This window comes from Balaenoptera ricei, chromosome 16, assembly GCF_028023285.1.
Source record: "Balaenoptera ricei isolate mBalRic1 chromosome 16, mBalRic1.hap2, whole genome shotgun sequence".
Lineage (NCBI taxonomy): Eukaryota > Metazoa > Chordata > Mammalia > Artiodactyla > Balaenopteridae > Balaenoptera > Balaenoptera ricei.
This window is the reverse complement of record NC_082654.1, coordinates 85340891-85357641: the sequence shown is the minus strand read 5'-3', so window position 1 is coordinate 85357641 and position 16751 is coordinate 85340891. Positions and strand designations below refer to the sequence as shown.

At 44.7% G+C, this 16751-nt stretch overlaps 1 protein-coding gene and 1 pseudogene across 1 annotated transcript; one reads left to right on the top strand and one right to left on the bottom strand.

Annotated features, from left to right (window-relative positions):
- Positions 1–632: 632 nt before the first annotated feature.
- LOC132350455 (myosin-13-like) lies at positions 633–12908 on the bottom strand. Its single transcript, XM_059899640.1, has 10 exons — positions 12705–12908; positions 8086–8229; positions 7844–8000; positions 5991–6018; positions 5096–5207; positions 3962–4054; positions 2482–2545; positions 2292–2390; positions 2077–2187; positions 633–679 (listed from the first exon to the last, which is right to left on the bottom strand). The coding sequence occupies exons 1-10, from the start codon at positions 12906–12908 to the stop codon at positions 633–635; spliced, it is 1059 nt and encodes a 352-aa protein (XP_059755623.1).
- LOC132350826 (UBX domain-containing protein 4-like) lies at positions 9482–11516 on the top strand (annotated as a pseudogene).
- Positions 12909–16751: the final 3843 nt, after the last annotated feature.

Sequence of the window (16751 nt, the reverse complement as noted above, 5' to 3'; positions counted from 1 at the left end):
ATCCAGGCAGCAGAGAAGGGAGAAGGGCACCTTGCTGCCCTTTCATTGTGGAATCGGTGGCGCTTCTGCTGAGAGGGGCCTTTCCATGGGGACCGCATGCAGTGTGTTTGGTGTCTTGGAACTGAAGAATTAGAACCTGTACAATTTTCAAATTATGCTGTCCTTTAATTTAAAAACAAAACCCCCAGAACCTTTGCTTTATAAATTGAGGTCTGAAAATTGAAGGTCTGTTTTGCTTCCACTGTGACACTATATTAAGAAATGTGGATTTATTGAGAAAAGAGTCAGAATAGAGAAGGAAACAGAGAACTCAGAGGTACCACTGTAGTTTGGCAAAGGCTGGGGGGAGTTAATTTGTCAATGCTGCTGGCTTTCAGTAGCCTGCAGCCATTCTCCTCCTGCGGCTGAGGGGGTATAAAGCTGTACTGGGTTGCTCTACTCTTCTTTTGTAGAATTCCAGCTCAGAGCCATCTCTTGATGTATAAGTATTTCGCAGACTAGGTTCCCAGGCAACTCCTGGAGGGCCAGAGGGGTTCCTTTCTTCATTATACCTGTCTGTTTGAATGAAAACCAGCAACGACATATTTTTCTTTAAATCTGGTTTATGGTCTATCATCCAAAAACCAGATTAGCTATTTCCGCACTCTCTCAATAGGCTCGAGTTCCTGGAAACTGAAACCTAGAGAGGGTGGAAGAGTGCCCGAGGGAGAACGGGAGAGCCTGCAGGGAACCGTGACTCCTGGGTGTTTAATGAGCTTCCTAAACAGCATGGTCATTAATTCGCAAGTGATGACCTTAAGGAGAAACTACTGGTGAAAATGTAAAAGCCTTTTGTTAACAATGTGCCCACCAGGTGCGCACCTTATGGAGTATTTTCATTGCATTTCCAACACCTGGGAGGGTGTTGCCCACCTTGGGCAGAGGGCAGATGTTTAATAGATATATTGAATAAGTTCAATTACATACAATTATATCAATGGAAGGGTCAGCAACACTATGAGGTTAGGGTTAGGGTTAGGGCCAGGGCCAGGGTCAGGGTCAGGGTCAGGGTCGTTAGGGTTAGGGTTTAGGGTTTAGGGTTAGGGTTTAGGGTTAGGGGTTAGGGTTTAGGGTTAGGGTTAGGGTTTAGGGTTTAGGGTTAGGGTTAGGGTTAGAGGGTTAGGGTTAGGGTTCGGGTTAGGGTTAAGGTTAGGGTTGTTAGGGTTAGGGTTAGGGTTTACGGTTAGGGTAAGGGTTTAGGGTTAGGGTTTAGGGTTTAGGGTTTAGGGTTAGGGTTTAGGGTTTAGGGTTAGGGTTAGGGTTAGGGTTAGACAATTAGGTTTAGGGTTAGGGTTAGGGGTTAGGGTTAGGGGTTAGGGTTAGGGTTAGGGTTAAAAATGCAAGTTCTGGGGTTGGGCAGATCTGGGTTCAGACCGTCGTTTACAAACTGTCTTCGTGCAAATCGTGTGTTATTTTTCTAAGACTCAGCTTCTACCTTTATGAAACGGGGGTAGCAGTGGTGCTGATCCCAGAGGTTTTGTTGAGGCAAAGCTGTTTTCTCAGTTCCTAGCATGCGTGAGTGCTCAATGCACTTAGTTAATATTACGGTTATTGACCCTGGAGATACTCCCCAAAGCTAAAGGCCAGAGGCCTGACAGGTGTGTTGAGGAGGTGGGTGACTACTGTGAGCCGGAGGTGGCAGGTAACCGGAGGAATGGAATGGTTGCTGCAGAGCGGGACTGTTTTTCTCCTGCTTTAGACTTTTTTGTATTTTCTAGATTTTCTTAAAAGAACCATGTAGATGGTTTTGTACCCTGAAAACTTCCAACAAAAACTTTAAAGACCTTATCCATGCAAACATTTACTCTAAAAAGCTGGAGAATGGAACTGAAGGCCTATTTTGGAGAACTTTCTGTATTCCCATTTCCTGGAATCTTCTGAAATGGAACCAAGTGGGGGAGGGGTGTGATCTGTACTAATTCTCTGAGCTCTTGGGTCTAATCACTGAGCATCCCTGCATCCCAGCTTCCTCCTGAGATCATGGGTACCTCTCAGTTCATAAATTCAACAATTCCTTATGTAAGTAAATAAACACACAAAATACATCAGTGGCCAACAGTTCCTTACTGTCATCAATACTGGCCACGGTGACCTCTCCTTGGCTCACAAAGGGGAAGTCAAAGGGGTTGGTTGAAATGAGAAGCAGGTCTGTGAAGCAGAAGGATCCCTTTAGCATCTTATGCACAACTGACTCTGAGTTTTTTTCCAATGTGATCGATTTGGAAGATGAGAATGATAACCAAGGAACTTACCCATAAGTTCCGGCTTCTTGTTTGACATGATTTGGTAAAAAATATGATAGCCTCTCTCACGGGATAACTGAAATGCCACCCTGGATTTTTCTAAGAGATCTAAGATAACAAAAAACGATGTGATTTTAGGGTCCCCAGGAGATGCCTCTGTGGCCAAAGCCAAGGTGCCAGATAGAGTGTTTGGACTCACAGGTTTCAATGTCCGCTGACACCAGCTTTCCTGTGGCTCCAAAGTGAATGGGAATGAACGTCCCCTGTCCAAAGACAGATTGAAAAACACAGTTATTTTCTTTCTATGGTACTGTAGCCAGCTTCTGTTAGGTACTACTGAGGATGGGTGGGCTGTGTAGGCTCACGGAGGAGGTGATGCCAGAAGCATGAGGACCTTCCTTCTCTCTGTTTGCTTGGCATCTGGTCCCCACGCCGGCTCAGCCAAGACTCAGGTAGCTCGGCCCAAAGCACGTGGCCCTGTTCCCACAGCTCTGGGGATGCCTGCAGGCTCCCTCTCAAGTCTCTGTTTGGGACCACCTCACACCTGACTGTCTCCTTGGTCTTTATCCTGCTCAAACTCTTTGTAACACCTTTGAACTGATAACCTGGTTGGACTATCTGACTTCTTTTTTGCCTCTGGATGTTACTTCTGAGATTTCTTGCCTCAGTTTTCCTTACTACTTACTACATGCAAACCTAGCCCCCAGGCCAGGCCTCCTGGCTCCCCAAAGACCCACTCAGCACTTGGGTTCCCCCAATCTTGGGGAGTGAGGGGTGAAATTATATATAGTATATATGTGCGTGTGTATACTCCCTTCTTACATCATCTGCTTAATTGGTCGCTACCACTCTGTGAGCCAATTGGAGGGCAAAAATATTGCCTTGCTTGTTCACCCACAGACCCTGGAATGTAGTACATACTCAGTAGTATTCTCAGTATTCTCTGAATGAAGCCTAAGAAGAGTTAATGAAGGACCAGTGTAGGTTTATGTGAATTATGTGTTCGCTCTTCAGGAGTTCTAGCTGCTGAATGCAAGTGCCTCTGGGTACTTGCTCTACTGGCCAGTGAAATTAGATAGGAGACTGGATACTTGTTTATTTGCCAGTGTCGGAAGTAAATGCCTCTTTGGTTGAGCTAATCCTAAGTGAAACATTGAAGGATGGGACATATCCTTCAGTATCTTCAGTATCAACTTCTTCCCAATTTTTGAGCTCTGCTGCCTCCACCAGGTTTTCCCTCCTCCCAGCACCTCCTGACTTGGAGAAGGTCAGATCTGCTAACTAACTTCACACTAAGGTTTTCATGGCTAATAAGTCAGTGGATACTGTTCAATGGACTTATGTATTTTAAAATGCTTCCACCTGAAGAGACCAATTTTAGCATAGAGAAGTCATTTTGTACTTGTGGAATTTGAATCTTGAATCATTGTGACTTCAGGAGGCTCTGAGGTGATGCTGATTAGTTAGGGAAGGACAGCTAAATCTTCCTTCGGCTGGGAATAAGACAAAATGTTCTTTGAAGGGTTATCAGAATATCCCGGTTGGGCAGCTTGATCTGAAGCGCTTGGGGGTAGACTAAGGCCAGGTATATCCTAGTTTATGTGGCCATTTTTCATATTCAGCATTGGAGGAGAGGGTTTTCTTTCTGGGGGTCATTGACAATTGGACTGAGTCTTAACGAATCTCAAGGAGTTGTCATTCCTCACGGTCTTGACATTTCCAAAGGCCTCCAGGAGGGGGTTGGCCTGGATGATCTGGTCTTCCAGGGTTCCCTAATAATTGAGAAGAGGAAAAGAGAGGACTTTGGACGTCTTCCGAAGTAACTTCCCAGTGACTCAAAAGTGTGGATGCTCTGGGAAGGTCCCAGGGAGAGATGTCGCCCAGCTCAGGCTGGTGACAGGTACAGTTGTGCTGAGTACCCACAGGCCCATCCCCACCCCACCCAAGGAGGCTTCAAGGTCCCATCGTAGAAGGAGTCTTAGCACAGCATCAAAGTGGCTTCTGGCCACACCAGATTCCAGGTTGGAGCCCTACCCGCTACCTCTCAATCTCCCAGATGGCCTTTCTTTTCTGATAACATTTTATCATAAATTATGGATTTGTAAAATATAGACCTCTGTTCCTGCATGCACCAGGACCCATTTATACAGATATTCGGGTTCAGAAGTAGAAACAGACTGTGAGCAATGAAAGTGACCCATATGATAGAAACAGTGGTTCTCAAAAAAAATGTTTAAGTTGCATAAAATATTTTGTGAGAATTATTACGTAGAAATCCACTTATAGAAAGCAGAGTTTTCACCTTTCCCCCTTCCCCACATGATTGCTTGCCTTTCTGACTTCAGAGCTGTTTGGAAACTACTGTCCAGCCCAGTGGTTCTCAAAGTGTGATCCCTGGACAGGGCATGAACAATGGGAACATGACAGAAATGCAACATGCCAGGATTTTGAATGTGAGACAGGAATTTCAGTCAGAAATTCTGGGCCTGGGGACCAGCAATCCGTTGTTAACGAACCCTCCTGGTGATTCTGACGTGCACTCCAGTTTGAGAACCACTGGCCTAAACCATTCCTTCTCCAAAGGAGGATGTGGAGTTGTTCAAGGTCACTCGGCTGTTGCTGATGGAGCTGGTGCTAGAGCCCGAGTCCACAAGGTGGAGCCATTTCCTGCCTTACCCGGTAAACACCCCCTGGGGCAGGACCTCGTGCTGTGCATCTCTGCTGAGCACAAAGCCCTGCGGACACTTGGGGCTCACCTGGGGTTTCAGTTATAGTCATTCCAGCAAGCCTTCCAGGTGCAGGAAGCTGCTCACCTGCATCTTGCCCGGCCGCTGCTCCTTCCTCTTCTCCCCAGTGACCGCAATTGCTGCAAAGTGCTGGATCACACGCTTGGTGTTCACTGTCTTCCCAGCCCCGGATTCTCCGCTGTTGATTTAAAAGTAAGTGAGAGGGACTTCCCTGGTGGTCCAGTGGTAAAGAACCCGCCTTGCAATGCAAGGGACGCGGGTTCAATCCCTGGTCAGGGAAATAAGATCCCACATGCCGCGGGGCAACCGAGCCCGCACGCCATAACTACTGAGCTTGCGCACCTCAATTAGAGCCCACGTGCCACAAACTACAGAGCCCACGTGCTCTGGTGCCTGCGTGCCACAACTACAGAGCCCACGCACTCTGGAGCCTGCGTGCCACAACTAGAGAAGAGAAAACCCGCCCGCCACAACTAGAGAGAAGCCTGTACACCACAGCGAATAGCCCACGCGCCCCAACAAAAGATCCCGAGTGCTGCAACTAAGACCCGACACACCCAAAAATAAATAAAATATAATAAAGTAAAATAAAATAAAATAAAGTGAGATACACAGACATAGAGAACAGACTTGTAATTGCCAAGGGGACCAAGGAAAGGGGGAATGGAGGACAAATGGATTGAGAGTTTGGGATGAGTAGATGCAAACTATTAGATATAGAATGCATAACCAACAAGGTCCTACTGCATTGCACAGGGAACTATATTCAATACCTTGTGATAAAACAAAATGGAAAAGAATATGAAAAGGAATATATATGTATAACTGAATCACTTTGCTGTACAGCAGACATTAATACAACATTGTAAATCAAGTATACTTCAATAAAATAAATTTTTTTAAAAAAGTAAGTGAGCTAAAGGAGAGCAGAAGGAATGGACAGCCCCTTCCAAGTCCTCACGCGATGAGGACGGACTGGTTGTCTCGATCTAGAAATGCAGAAGGAAGCAGGACAGAATAAATAAACAAGATACAGGCAGGATATACAAATCAGGCAACATTGGGGGTAGACAGAGCCCATGAGTTCTAGTTCTGGCTTTGCCATTAACTAGTGGTGTGATGATTTGGGCATGTCGAATCTTCTTGGAGACAATTTGTGCAGATTTCCCAAATGCTGGATGTGTAACGTGGGCAGCATGGGAAGTGAACGGTGAGTCCCACAGTGTGGAAGTTATTCGTGTTCACAGATCTTTACCTCCTCAATAGCGCTTTCTTATCTCCCTTTTCAACAAAGAAAGCAAGTCTCAGACTTAGAACTTGTAAGAAGCCACAGCTTCTAATTAGAATTTATGGACACTGATTTGTTGTCATTGCCTTTTTCTTTCACCTTTACTTTCTACTTGTGGACAGTGACCGTGGTTTTCCATTTACAAGAGTGTTATAGGTTGAATTGTGTTCCCCCCAACAAACTAATATGTTGAGGCCCTAACTAACCCCCAGTACCTCAAAATGTGACCTTATTTGGAAATAGGGTCATTGCAGATGTAATTAGTGAAGATGAGGTCATACTGGAGTAGGTGGGCCCCTAATCCAATATGACTGGTGTCCTTATAAAAAGAGAAATTTGGAGACAGATGAGAACACAATGTGAAGATGAAAGTGCAGATCAAGGTGATGATTCTATAAGCCAAGGGATGGCAAGGATGGCCAGCAAACCACCGGAAGCTGGGAGAGTGGCCTGGACCACATTCTCCCTCTCGGCCCTCAGAGGGAACCAACCCTGCTGACACCTTGATCTCAGACTTCCAGGCTCCAGAGCTGTGACACAATGCATTTCTGTTGCTTAGGCTACCCAGTGTGTAGTACTTGGTTACGGCAGTCCTAAGAAACTAATACTAATAGTGATATTATTCTTCCTTTTTTTAAAAAATAGTTTTCTTCCAGATCAAAGGGCAGATTTGTTCGGTTCCTATTTTATTTTTATTTTTGGCTACGCCACGTGGCATGTGGGATCTTAGTTCCCTGACCAGGTATCGAATCCGTGTCCCTTGCAGTGGAAGCACAGAATCTTAACCATTGGACCGCCAGGGAATTCCCTATTCTTCCTTTTTGAAATGGACGGAACTTCAGTCACTATAAGGAAAGATTTTAAATATGCAGAAATGGCCAGGATTGCGAATGTGACATTGGAATGGCTGAAGTTTGGGCAACATTGTTCTGGATGACTTTTAAGCATCTTCAGATCTCAGATGCTTGCTTCTACTTCTTCTCTCTGCACCAAGTCAAATTAGGTGAAAGTGGAACAGACCGAAGTGATGTTAGGCATGACAAGGGTGACAGTATTACCACATCTCTGCTATTTCATCTGCTATTCTGGAAATTTAAGGAGGAGAAAGAGGGAGCCTGAGAAAACAGGTGAAGGGAAGTTGCTGTGCCCATTTCTCCAACTTTGCATTCCTAAGTGGCTACTAATATAGTCTCTCTTCCAAGTGTGCTCCTGTTGGGGGTTTCTTTGGAGTTGGGGGCAGTGCATCTCCTTGTGCTTCACATCCACCCCCAGAGAAGCATGTACTTAGTGTGGCTTCAGTCCCAAGCTCTGGCTTAAGAACCGTGACTGGTAATGGAAGATACTGCGCCCCTGGCTTTCCATCCTGACATCCTCTGAATCTACTGAGGTCACTTTGGTCATTGCACCGTTTGGATGACCAAAGCCTGTGAAGGGTTCGAGTAATTAACTAAGAACCAGTGCAGTTAAAAGACTTGAATACTTCACTAAAACTATTTTTTAAAATATGGATTAAAGAAATTACTCACCAGTCAACATGAACTGATAGGCGTTGTCAGAGATGGAGAAGATGTGCGGCGGGGCCTCCTGGCGCTTTTGCCCTCTGTAGGCCGTCACCACCTCAGGGTTGTACACCGGCAGCCACTGGTAGGTGTTGACGGTGACACAGAAGAGGCCTGAGTAGGTCTGAGAAAATCAGAAAATTCAACCTATGGATCTTGACTTTACTAAGAGAAGGAAATGGAATAAAGAGAGGTTGAAGGGTACTCACGTAGATCATCCAGGCTGCGTAACGCTCTTTGAGGTTGTACAGCACTCCTGGCTCGTGTAGGTGGGTCATCATGGCCATGTCCTCGATCTTGTCAAATTTGGGAGGGTTCATGGGGAAGACTTGGTCACTGTTCGGAGTGAGTGTCTGGATATTGAGAGGAAAATCACATGATGAGTGGGAGAGCCGATGTGGTGACCTACCAGTGGGGTGAAAATGGTGAGATATTGTGGTGAGATTACCCCATTACCGTGGTTAACGTTATGGATCATTTCTGTGCCCAGAGATGATCCGTAAATAACTGTTCTTGATAAATCTAAGACTGGTCAAACTGTATAACCAATTCTGGTCTGATGCCCCCAAGTCAGCATGCCATTCTGTGTGCCAGAAGAGGGTTACAGGTGTGCAAAGTTATAGAGCCCTTCAGCCTCAGGGTGGCCAGGTGGAACTCAGGATGGCCAAGGCCACAGCAGCTTGCCTCTGTTTACCCCATTTGCTATGAGTGCTGCAAAGAGATCAAGCTTGGAAGATTGGAAAAAACTCTTCCAGTGTATTCTGTAAATCTCCACCTCAATACCTCTGCTCATGTGGGTCCCTTTGTCTGGAATATATCTACATTGAAATTACATCTAGCAACCTTCAAAGCTCTTCTGAAGTGCCACCTCTTCCATGACCTGTTTCTTCTCTCCCCTGTCTTTTCAAGGCTTCCAGAATTCCTTGCACCGCTGCCCTAATAGTTAAAACATTTGGACTTGAAGCATGGTCCATGCCTGAACAGTATTTTGAGACTATTACCTAATTTTCCCCTCTCTGTTTTCCCTCCCCTTTAAGCATACAACTGGCACTCCATTACTCAGGAAAGGTAGAAAATAGGGCATAAAAGCGAGAGAGCCTGTAAGCCTTTCTAGCGTTTGTTTTCCAAAAGCCCGAATCCTCAGAAGAGCTTTGAGGGTTTTACCGAAAAGATAAAAGGGAGGAGATTTGTTGATATAGACCAAATCTCTTGAGGAAAGGAAGCCCTTCTGCCCCACCGCCCTAAACTAGAGAGAGAGGGACATCCAAAATAGCATAAGGAAGATGGAAAAATCTGTGTGTCCTGAAGGTTCAGAAACTGGGGCGCTCCTTCCACTTCCGGGACTGCAAGGCCTGCGGTCTCCCGGGCTCCCGCACGCACCGACTTGCCAGCGAGACAAAGGACAGGGGCGCGCTGCCAACGGCGACGCGTGGCGTCATGCGTCGCGGGGCGCGCCTCGGCCTGCGCGCTTGCACGCGTCCTGGGAGCCGCTGACGGGCCTGCGCGCCGGTGCGGAGCCGGAGGCGGGCCGTGGGGGCCCAAAGACGGAGAGGGCGGGTCGGCTCCGGGACCGAGGCGGCAACACGTCGAGCAAGCGCCTGTGCCCGAGGGCAGCGATGCTGTGGTTCCAGGGCGCCATTCCGGCCGCCATCGCGTCGGCCAAGAGGAGCGGCGCGGTCTTCGTGGTGTTCGTGGCAGGTGATGATGAACAGGCTACACAGATGGCTGCAAGTTGGGAAGATGAGAAAGTGACAGAAGCATCTTCCAACAGCTTTGTTGCTGTGAAAATCGATACCAAAAGTGAAGCCTGCCTACAGTTTTCACAGATCTATCCTGTAGTGTGTGTTCCATCCAGTTTCTTTATTGGAGACAGTGGAATTCCCTTGGAAGTAATAGCAGGAAGTGTTCCTGCAGATGAACTTGTTACCAGAATCCACAAAGTCCGGCAGATGCACTCGTTAAAAGGTGAAATATCAGTGGCAAATAGTGGCCAGTGAGAAAGTTCAGTCTCTACTCCATCCACCTCATTTGATCAGAACAACACTTCTGAAAACTGTCAGTCCAGAAATGTAGAGCTCTGTGAGACACCACCCACTTCTGATACAAAGTCAGATTCTGCAACAGGAGGAGAAATTTCAGGCCAGGCCACTGTGTCTCCAGAGCCTGGTGGATGTTCAAATCAGAGACCTACAGAGGAGCTCACCGTCAGAGTGGAAAGACTAACCAAAAAACTTGAAGAAAAGAGAGAAGAGAAAATGAAAGAGGAAGAACAGAGAGAGATTAAGGAGGAAATTGAGAGGAGGAAAACTGGAAAAGAAATGTTGGATTATAAAAGAAAGCAAGAAGAAGAATTAACAAAAAGAGTGTTAGAGGAAAGGAACAGAGAAAAGGCAGAAGATAGGGCAGCTCGAGAGCGTATAAAACAGAAGATTGCACTGGACCGTGCAGAGAGAGCTGCTCGTTTTGCAAAGACACAGGAAGAAGTAGAAGCTGCTAAAGCTGCAGCCCTGCTGGCCAAACAGGCAGAAATGGAAGTCAAGAGAGACTCTTCCGCAACAGAAGGAAGCAGTGTTGCGAGAATTCAATTCCGTCTTCCTGATGGTTCTTCCTTCACAAGTCAGTTCCCTTCTGATGCTCCTCTAGAAGCAGCAAGGCAGTTTGCTGCACAGACTGTTGGCAACACTTACAGTAATTTTTCATTAGCGACAATGTTTCCCAGGAGGGAATTTACCAAAGAAGATTATAAAAAGAAATTACTGGATTTGGAACTTGCCCCAAGTGCTTCAGTGGTACTGTTGCCAGCAGGAAGACCAACTACATCCATGGTACATTCTTCCAGTGGCGACTTTTGGACATTCTTGGGGACAGTACTTTACCCATTCCTTGCCATCTGGAGATTGATTAGCAACTTCTTATTTAGTAATCCTCCTCCTGCACAGACCTCGGTGAGAGCAGCATCATTGGAATCCTCAAACCTTGCATCCTCTAGCAACTCAGACAAAAGGGAACCAGTCAGAAAAAGAGTGCTGGAGAAACGGGGGGAAGACTTGAAAAAGGAGGGCAAGATATATAGATTGAGGACTCAAGACGATGGTGAAGATGAAAACAACACTTGGAATGGAAATTCTACTCAACAGATGCAGTGTGACAAGGACAATATGTGCAGTAATCATTGTTTCTCTTATGATTTAAGTCAACTAAAACTCTACTGGAGAAGTGGGACTGCTTTATGTTTTCCAACTCATCTACAAAGTGTCTCTTTATTCCTGCTTAGTGGGTTAAAGTTGTTTAACCTCAGATAAGTCAAGAGATAAAATAACTGGCTGCTAGGTCCTTGTATATGGTAAGCAACTGCTAGAAGCCTAAAATAGCAAAAGGTCTGCGACAGCCTCCCTTTATCAGCTTTCTTGTTTAGTATTTCATATGCCCATTAGCCCTGTGCTCTCAGATGATATGTTTTGTTTAGGGCTGTTTTGCTCCAGAACTCCTCAGCCCACACAAAGTAACTGGTGTGTCACTGAATAATTTGATCTTGAGTCAGAGCGTTTTAACTAGCCAATCAGATGATAATTTGGGTTTAACTTTTCTCTTCTTGCTCATCAGCTGCAAGCAAAATCTTGTAGTTTTTAATCTTACTTAAACACTGGATAAAAAAATCTTTTCCAAAAAAAAAAAAAAAAAAAGAAACTGGGGCTTGTTTCTTAGCAATCCTTCAGGGGGGGCAGTAACACCCCATGTGGTATTACTGAAAATGTGGCATGGCTCTGGGGAGGGGACCCCAATAGTAACTCCAGAAAATTTATTTCCGGCCCTGTGAAAAGAGGCTGACACCAGAGGTTAAGTTTAATAATAACAATCATCATCATCATCATCGTCATCATCATCTGTCTTGTATGCTTGAATTTGTGAACTGCGATTCATACCTACCATGTACTCTTTTTTTAAAAAATTATTTTATTTATTTATTTTTGGCTGCGTTGGGTCTTCCTTACTGCACACGGGCTTTTCTCTAGTTGTGGCGTGTGGGGGCTGCTCTTCGTTGCGGTGCACGGTCTTCTCATTGTGATGGCTTCTCTTGTTGCAGAGCACAGGCTCTAGGCACACGGGCTTCAGTAGTTGTGGCGCACGGGCTGAGTAGTTGTGGCTCGCGGGCTCTAGAGTGCAGGCTCAGTAGTTGTGGCGCACGGGCTTAGTTGCTCCGCGGCATGTGGGATCTTCTGGGACCGGGGATTGACCCCGTGTCCCCTGCATCGGCAGGCGGATTCTTAACCTCTGTGCCACCAGGGAAGTCCCCATACCCACCGTGTACTCTTGATTCCTACACTAGATGATAAACTTTGGGGAAGCGGGACTGAGATTTGCTCATATTTGCAGAGTGATAGACACTGTGACCTAGACATGGTGCGTGTCCAGTAAGGATTGAATTGAATGGTGCTCTGTAATTCTCTGCATTAAATTAGGCATTGCCTCTGGAGCTCCCTCTGTAAGTCACTCTGCAGCCTAGAGAGTTCTATTTGGTATATTCGCCCATCCAGCAGCAATCTGTATCAATCTCTCCCTTAAACAGTCCAAACTCTTCCACCACCACCTTCCCCTTTCTCCAAAGCAAACATCATAAAAACTCTCAAAGCCCAAGTCCTCGAAGGAAAGAGCCAGAGGAAAGGTACGTGCCATGGCAGTTTTTACCTGCGACTTCACTCAGAGTAGATCAATGTGAGTCTTGTTCTATCTTCAGATTCCTATGGGCCAGCATGCAATTTCTACTATTCTACTCCAAAGGCAAAGGGGGATGCCCATGTTAGCAAGGACATCTGAGATCAACACTTACCCGGTTGTCGAGGGTCTCGACTGTGACTTTGTCATTTTCCTTGCTCTGGATCATACCTTTCACATAAAATTCCTTATCATCCACTGCAAAGCAAGCTTTCTTAGAATCAAATGGGAGATTTGGAGCCTCGATTCTCTCCTTCTCTGATTTCCACAGGTAGGGAGCTGCTTCTCCAAAAATGGCCATCTCTGCATCAGAGCTCATGACTGCAGGGGCTGGGAAGACCAGGGCTGCTGAATCTGGAGCTTTGGGGAGCTCCATCCTGTTATTTCCATTCAGACAGGGGGCCAGATTCAAAAGTTCCTGGGATTAACCTACGTTCTGAGGAATCCAGGACCTGGTATAGGGGCCTAGAGTGGGCAAGTGGGGGTGAGCTAAAGGAGATATTTTACTCCAAGAAAAAAGTTTGAGGGGACATCTCTTAGTCCAGCTCCAGGTGTGGAAGTCTAAACCAATTAGAGGAAGACAAGCTGAGCCTAATAAAGGAGGCCTCAGAAAATACTTCCTTAATTACACGTCACATTTGAGCCTCATGATCTCGGTGTCATTCCCAAATCTTAAGGGTGTCTGAAAAGAATTACTGGAATGTTGATAATTCCTAGTAGAAAGTTCAGATAGCCCAGTGAAAAGTAATGACTTGAACATAAAGTACTGCCACACTTGTTTAGCCAATTACAGGCAACAAGGTGATAGGAGACATTATGGCCTAGTGCAATGGTTCCAAACTTTAATATGCACCAGAATTACCTGGAGAGCTTGTTAAAACACAGATTTCTGGGCCTCACCCCCAGAGCTTCTGATTCAGTAGGTATGGGATGGGGCCTGAGAATATGCATTTCTAGAAAGTTCTTAGGCAATGCTGGTGGTGCATTCATCAGCTGATGGTGAATTCATCATTGTGGTCCAGGGACCACACTCTGAGAACTGCTGGTGTAGGGCCTTCTGACTCCAAGAGTGGTCCTTGAACACGTTGCATCAGCATCACCGAGGAGTTGTTAGACATTCAGAATCTCAGAACCACCCCGCATTACAAAACCAGAATCTGCACTTTAACAAGATCTCCAGGTGATTTCTAGGCATAGTAGAGTTGAGAAGTACTGGGCTTAAGGCAGGGGTCTCCAAACTTTAGTTATGTGTAGCAGTGTCGGGGTGTGACAAACAGTGTTTAATTAAATACCTGCTTTAGAACTCACTGCTTAGCGTGTGTGTGTGTGTGCATGTACGTGTATGGTGTGTTTATGTATCTTTCTGCCTCTCTCTCTCTGTCCACCCTACCGCTCATCCCTCCCGTCACTTCTTTCCAAACAATCCCCTTTCACAGACCTTCTCTTTATGTGTTTTCCTTGCTTAGAAGCTAGACAAATTTGGCTTAAAGTCCCGGCACCGAACTTGGTCAAACCACTTAACTTCTTTGGGCAACTAATTTCACTTAAAATGAAGAAGCAAGCTAGCTCATTTCTAAGGCCCCTGCAGGTTGTGTGACTTTTCTGGTTCCTTTTCCTCATCTGCATTTGCTTTTCCTGTTCCCTCTGGACCTCTTCCCGTATCCTTCCTGACCCTCTACTTCTTTTCCCCACAACTCTTCCCCTTCTCCCTTTCTTTCTCTGCTTTTTCTTTTCCATACATTCTTCTGTAAGTGTCCATAAAATGGAGTTCAATTACACACATGTATCCCCATATCTCTCTTAAGAAATAGGTCATATGTTTTGAATAAAGCCTTTTATGTTTCCTATTAAAAGTGGGAAAATTGAACATTTTATGGTTCTCTCTTGGAACTTCCCCTGCCCTCAATCTTACACTTTATGAAATTACTCTTCGTTGGTAACTGTTGTTTCAATATCCCTCCTTGAGATTCTGGGGGAATCTAGTCCTACAGAAAGAGGAGCAACTGCTTCCCTCTGGATCTTATTCAGGATAAGTTGCATTTCGATTTTACTTTGGCCAGAGGCTCTGCTGAACCATCTGTGTGCTCGTGGTTAAGTTTTCATAGTTAAGAGATTGGAACTCAATATAGCACCACAAAGAGGACCTCTGGCTTGCAGGCTTCATGCGGTTTAAATTTTCTCAGTTACTGCCTGGTGGAGAGGAAGAATTCATCCATATTGTTTCCTCATCTGTGAAGATAGTCCCTACTTTTGTGGCTTAAGTGAGTTTTACGACAGCAGCAGTTCTCAAGCTTTGTTTCCTCAGAACCCCTTCACACTCTTAAAAACCATTGAGAACCCAGTGAGTTTGGTTTATGCAGGTCATATCTACCAATATTTATGGTATTAGAAGTCAAAATTGAGAAAATCTAATTCATTTAAAGTTCCTATCAAATTCATTGCATGTTAACATTAATGACATATTTTTATGAAAATGACTATATTTTCCAAAACAAAAAAATTAGTGGCAAGAGTACCGTTGTTTTTCATTTTTGCAACTCACTTTAATGTCTGCTGAGTAGAAGATGGATGGGTTTTCATGCTTGCTTCTGTATTCTGTCTGTTGCTGTATGGTTTTTTGGTTTTTTGTTTTTTGGTTAAAGTAGATATAGAAAATCTTTCACAGATACATAATTTGGAAAAGGAAAGAGTATTTTAATTGCCCTTTCACATAATTGTGGAAATTCTTTTTAGATACTATACCAAAACTTGACACGTGGTAGTTTCTGTGGTAGTTCCTTAAAGGCTAGTTGCAATGTGGAATCTGAAACCATATCAACAAACATTATGATCTGTTGGTCTGTGTTGAACTTTGAATGAAACTTTTACCCATGTGTAAACATCATACATTGATCATTTGGAAAATATTGTTCACTGAATTATACAGAACTTCCAAATATTGGCACGTTTCATTATACAGTATAAAAAATCACAATCATTAATATCAATACTGATCTCATTAGAAAATTCAAATATTAGGACGTTGTCAAGCTAATGATAGTAGATACAAGTCTTCCAAAGTTTTAATTTTTGCTTGAAAACTCAACTATATCATTAGTAAAAAATACTGTCAATAGTTTTCCTTGAAAGGATAAACACACTTCACTGCTTTTTGAGAAACTGAGTGCCAGATATACAAGTCTGAGAAACAATAGTTTGTCCTCTAGTCATTCTTTCAAGTAAAAATGGTGCTTCATGAATCAAGTGGCTGGTTCATCTTGCAACTCAGACAACTGCACATGTGTTTTTCCTTGAGACAAATGTCAAAGTCCAGTGTGCAAAAGGAGTGCTTTTCATGAACTTCCTGTTTGATCATGTAGAATATTATAAAGATGTGGATACATTTGAGATGTAGTCAAATTAATACTTTCCATTGTTGCAAATTTTAGGTCATTTTTCAATGAAGCTGGCTTTTAAAAAAATTATTTATTTATTTACATTTATTTTTGGCTGCGTTGGGTCTTTGTTGCTGCGTGCAGGCTTTGTCTATTTGTGGCGAGCGCTACTCTTCGTTGCGGAGCACGGGCTTCTAATTGTGGTGGCTTCTCTTGTTGCGGAGCATGGGCTCTAGGCATGCGGGCTTCGGTAGTTGTGGCACACGGGCTCAGTGGTTGTGGCTCACGGGCTTAGTTGCTCCGCAGCATGTGGGATCTTCCCGGACCAGGGCTCGAACCCGTGTCCCCTGCATTGGCAGGCGGATTCTTAGCCACTGTGCCCCCAGGGAAATCCTGAAGCTGGCTTTTTAAATTAAAAAAAATTCTTTTTCACTGTCAGTGTATGGCTGTGAAGAATACTATGACTATTAGTACAGCTTGGTGCCATGTCTTGATTTGTAATAAAGTGTCAGATCGTCTATCCATCCTTGCTTTTGCATCATTAAGTCAAACAGTGAAGAAAGCACATGGCATCTGGGTATTATGAAAATTGTTTTGACCTCATGTACCTCTTGAAAAGTTCTTAGGAATCTCCAAGGATCCATGGGCCACAGTTTGAGAATGGTTGCACTATAGTGTGAGGGAATCTCATCAGGCTGCAAGTGTATGATCTGTTGTCATTTAGCTTGACTTAGTGTTCAGCCTGCTACCCAAAGTGTTGAAAGTTGATCCACATCAAAATCATCTGC